The sequence below is a fragment of the Galeopterus variegatus genome, unplaced genomic scaffold (genome assembly GCF_000696425.1).
Source record: "Galeopterus variegatus unplaced genomic scaffold, G_variegatus-3.0.2 Scaffold2737, whole genome shotgun sequence".
In the NCBI taxonomy this organism is placed as follows: domain Eukaryota; kingdom Metazoa; phylum Chordata; class Mammalia; order Dermoptera; family Cynocephalidae; genus Galeopterus; species Galeopterus variegatus.
The window spans coordinates 269,756-275,085 of record NW_007728848.1 but is presented as its reverse complement, the minus strand read 5'-3'; the positions used below and the strand labels follow the sequence as shown (position 1 = coordinate 275,085).

The 5,330-nt window shown below is 46.5% G+C and overlaps 1 protein-coding gene across 1 annotated transcript in view; it reads right to left on the bottom strand.

Annotated features, from left to right (window-relative positions):
* The window catches only part of CD83 (CD83 molecule), a 6,425-nt gene extending 1,248 nt beyond the window's left edge, over positions 1-5,177 (bottom strand). Inside the window, exon 1 of the mRNA XM_008582846.1 lies at positions 4,935-5,177. Coding sequence (XP_008581068.1) covers positions 4,935-5,177 — 243 coding nt within the window. The remainder of the gene's footprint in view (positions 1-4,934) is intronic.
* Between the last annotated feature and the right edge of the window lie 153 nt (positions 5,178-5,330).

Genomic DNA, 5,330 nt, shown 5'->3' with positions numbered 1-5,330 from the left:
TCTGCGAACCACATAGACAGGATCGGTGAGCAGGAGGGAAAGGAGGGAAATTCCCAAGAACGTGTCCAAGCCTTAGTTGAGTAAATTGATGGGAATTTCACTGCAATGAAAGGAGGAAGCCTGCCTCTGAGACTTGTCTTCTAGAATGAATCATGTTCTGTCCATCACCACCAGAAATATGCTTCTCTTTAGTCACATTTCATATTCTGTCATTCTCTTTGCTTAACACTCTTCAATGACTCCTTACTGTTGAAAGGATAAAGTTCAAGCCATTAAAGTTTGGCATTCAAGGTCTTTCGCAGTCTGCCCATAGCCTACTTTGTAACATTATCTCTCAGCCTTCTGCTGTATATTCTCCCTTCTGGATCACTAGTTACCCCACTGGTTCTCAGAAAGGCTTTGTGGATTCTCATTTCCAAGACTTCACTTACAGATGGTCCTCCAGTAAAAGCTCCTTATCAGTACTGGGATAGCCAATGCTAGGACGTGGCACATATTTGGGACTTAGGAAGACATACTAAATAATAGAGGTGTAAATGTGAGAGACATCTGAAAGCCAACTTGACATCTTCCATGGTTTGACCCAAAGCAAAGCCCATAAAAGTGGTTCAACCAGGTCAAGTAGTATAGGTGCCAATGGGGTCAGTATGGCTTTTCTTTGATTCTAACACACACATTGTTTTCACGTTTCAATGCTTCTATATTTAATGTAGGAATGTTTCCTTTTTCTCCTAAACACATATTCTTAAATCTGTCTTACAGCAGATGGCATCACAGAATCAAGTACGCACAGTAAGTGGCACTCATTGGCTCCTTCGTGGGTCCATCACGGTTTGTGACTGTACAGATTACATGTTCATCAATGCCAGCCGCTCCTAAGGCACAGTGCCCCATGCCTTGTAGCCCATTATCTCACAAGATGGTAGAGACAGAAAATAAAACTCCACCAAACAGGAGTTTAGCAACATACAGGTCAGACACCTTGGTAAGGAGTCAAGGACAACTGAGATCTGTGTGGTGACTATCCTTGAAATTTTGAAGTAGCCTTATGCAATCCATTACCCTGCTCACCAACAGTTCCCTTATCGTTAATGACAGAGATAGAACACTCCACGCGATGGCCCATGATCTGCCGCAGCTGGGGCTCTTCTAAATGTTATAAAGTTCAAGTATGATCTGTTATCTGAAATGACAGTCTTACTTCCCCTTTCTCCCTTCCTTTGGAAGTCATCTAAAAATAACACCTGTCTGGTGATGCATCGCTGTCCTCACTCCCACAGCGTCACCAGGAGATGACACTATACATCCTCTTTCATTTTGCATCACCGCAGGTTGCCAGGGCTCTTACCATGATAAAAGAAGGCACAAATGACCACTCATTACTTTTAGTGGCAAACACCAACTATGTCCAAAGAAATCCATCTAGAGCTGTCCTCTCTCTCCAAACCTTCAATAAAGAGGGTGTGGACACAGTGACACTCAGCATGAAGCACAGACACAGCCCTTCAATGCATGGTCTTACTCCCAGTAGACAAGATATTGTGTTACACCCTCTCACGACAGAATTTAACCAACAGCCATGGCCAGTGGAAGGAGAGTGATGGATCAAAGTCTATTTGCCTATTTTCTCAAAATACCTCCCCAAAGAACCACAATCTATTTACACCTTTAAAAGCTAAATTGAACCACGATCCTAATGAATCATTTATTAACTTTTCTATTTCTTCTCTATCACCCATTCTGCCTTAAAAGATTCAAGAGAGGAAGGGGTGAGAGGACGACCCTTTGTTGGATCCCAGTTAGGAGTATCCTGATCCACGGGAAAGAAGAGCTAGGTTAACAGAAATTGGGCTACCTCTGCCAACTTTTGGCTTCACCTTTGACCTCCTGTGCCTGTCTATATTAAGCCTCCTCTGATCCCCTCTCGCTGCATCTTTGAAACAGAGAATAAAACTGACACAGGTCCTTCCTTCCCAACTCACCTAGTGTTAAATCACTAATTGGATGCCATCCAATTTGAGTTTTTTTGACAAAAGGCACATGATGAAAAACACATGGTGTACACGAGTCGCTTTGATAACCACAAGTAATCAGTGCCAGTTGGACATTGGCAGGAGTCTCTCTGGTGCTGGAATAAAACTGACACAGGTCCTTCCTTCCCAACTCACCTAGTGTTATAATCACTAATTGGATGCCATCCGATTTGAGTTTTTTTGACAAAAGGCACATGATGAAAAACACATGGTGTACACGAGTCCCTTTGATAACCACAAGTAATCAGTGCCAGTTGGACATTGGCAGGAGTCTCTCTGGTGCTGGAGGACTGGTGGTAAATGGGATTTTTGATTGTGAGTCATTATAACCATAATTGTGCTATGCAGAAGGTCTGCAAGAATGTGATTCATTCTGGCAGACGGTGAAAACCCACTCCGGAGACTCTGTGTTCCCTGCCCAGCGCACTCCTGTGCAGATGAAACGGGCTTTACAAAGCCCAGGTAGTGACGAAGTGAGGGGAGATGAGCTCGGTGGCCATGGCCAGCCGGATCCAAGTCCTCATGGCCATCTCGCCACCTTGCAGAAACATTTTACAAGAAAGTTGTAGAAGCAATGACAAGATGCTTCATCTTCTGTAAACTGAAGTATTTCAGCATTTCACCACTGGCCTTATTTCCAGAACCTTCTCTCCATTTTTGTTGTACAAGCCCAGTCAATGCAAAAGTATAATTATTGGGCTGGAAAATGACAAATATCTACAGAATATGCTGAGACCTGTTAAAAAGTACTTGAAGGAACAACACACATCACTTTTGAGGTACCTGATTCGCTCACCGGCACAGCATAGCTCTCCTATCTGCCAATCTTAATCAGTTTACTTCTTAAAAAATGACCATGGCATGATTTTTCAGTGACCCTATTCTATGGATTACCAGAAAAAAGAGCATGCCTAAACATTGCTGCCTTTTTTTTTTTTTTGACAGAGTTCTGAGAGACCTTTAGGGTAAATCTTGCGAGACTGTGTCCAATAAACAAGCACATACATTATAGAGTTACATCATCAGCTGACATCCAAGCAGTCAAAGGTTAATTGCTATGGTTTACTGAACCATTCCAAACGACCCTGTGCAAGAAGATTAACTTGACAACTGTTTGAACTTTACAGTCTGAAATTTCATCTACTTGTTTCATGAGTACTTTTTAATTACTCCCCTGGGGATATTAATAATATTTTCTTTGTTTAATTACTCTCTGGAAGGGATAGTGGTTACATGTTTTCCCCCTTCTTTGAAATAACCAAGTCCTTCCCTGGCTAGCCCAGGGACACTTTTCTTTACCTTAAGTAATTAAGGTGGAAAACAGAGATATCAAGATAGACTTCTAGCAACTCAGAGTTTGGAATCAGACTGCTTGGTTCAAAGCCCAACTCCACCATTTAGCCAGCTGTGTAGCAGTGAGCAGGTTATTTCCCTCCCTAAGGCTCAGTTTCATCACCTGGAAAGTAGGAACAGTGATAATTCTGATCTCTTAAGTCCATTGGAAGAATAGAAACAGATAATGTAAATATTTACCTCAGATCTTGGCATATGGTGAACACTCAAGGGATACTGTTTTTAGAATATTTTTAAAATACTATTATTTTGACTAGGAGGACAATTTCGGAATTGTGTTCTCTGATTCCACAGCAAATAAGGTGGGAATGAGGCAGGAATACTAACATCTAATTTCATATACAGGGCAGCGCTCCAAGGCAGCTGCACCATCTCCACTGTGCATAACTCATGAAGGAAGTTCCAGCCTGAACTCACTGAGCATGGTTGCAATTCAGGGCAAACATAGGGCACCATGCAGAATACACAAAAGCAGTGGTGCAGCCACTGTCCCCAGGGAACTGACCATCCAGTTACGAGAGGACACACACATACACACAGACACAAAGAGATGGCTCCTATGCCTCCTTGTACTGCTAAATGGCCAGACACGTGTGCTGGTTTTTACAGTATCTTTTCGGTGGAAAGAAGAAAGCCCCGCATTGAAAGCTCTGTTTGTAGTGGAAAGCTACAAACTCACAGAGATTTCCTCCCAGGTAAAATAGCGAATCAGTAAGAGCCACAGAGCGAGGCTGGGATAGCATATTTATATGGCTTAAAATGAAGGTGCTGTTGTAGCAGTAATCTGACTTAAAGAAGGGGGCAAAGGACCAGTAGTATCACACGGTGGCTTTGGAATGCCACCAGAATTGCAATCTTAGAATCTGAGAATGTTCCTGTTGAGAGGAAACCTTAAGAAAGCCTCCATGCAACTCAATTCTCTTACAGTAGTGACGCTTGTCCTTGCACATGTGGGCTCCAATGCACCTCAGGGAGGCCCTCATCGCAGGACCTATCCTGACTGGCAGAGGAAGGAGAAGAGGGGAAGGTATCCCAGAAAGGGGATGACCACTGATAACTGCCACCTATGAAACAGCCTAAGTCACTTGTACCTCTTAGTCCTTCCTCTCAATCTGCCCCCTCCCCCTCCCGCATTTTGTGGGCATCACAGTCACAATACACAAGAAAGCAGAACTCTGGGGACAGTCCTCCTGTCCAATGCCCAGATCTGGGCCCATGTAGCTTTCTAGTGACCTGCTGGCCACAACCATAGGTGACTTCCAGAATTAATCCACATGACCGGTTCTCCGCCCTTCCAAAATGTCTCATTTGGATCATTTATCTCAGGGCACCTTTAGGGACAGGGAGAGGGTTGAGGTCTTCTTAGACAAAACCCAAGTCTGCCTTGCAGCTGGATGCTGATGGGCCGGGGGAGGCGTGTGGGAAGACTGGGCACTCCGAGCTCAGCCGCCAGAGACACCCCGCGGGGTCTCCAGCCTAAGAAAGTTGGTTCCCGCTGCCTCCAAATGAGCCGACCAAACCGCAGCCCGCGGGCATCTGCGCGCTTACCTTGGTCCAGGAGACGGTGTAGGGGACCCGCGGGTCCCAGGGGGCGGTGCAGGGCAAGTCCACATCCTCCGAACAAGCCACCTTCACCTCCCGCGTCGCGGGCGCCAGACTACAGGCTGCAAGAGAGAGAGAGCGCGCGCCGTGAGCAAGCGACAAAAAGGGGGTCTCGCGCGGGGGCGGGGGCCACAGGCGCTCTCGGGCCCTACCGCAGCTCAGGAGCAGGAGCTGGAGGCCGCGCGACATGGCCGGAGCTCTGCGCCGCCGCCTCGGGGGTGACCGCCTGGGGCGCGCTCGTGCCGCGCCGCCCTCTTGTACCCCGCGCGCCCGGGGACTTCCCCGCGGGCCAGCCCCGGAGAATCCCCGGCAGGCGACGGAAGCAGGAGGCGCCCTCCCCCA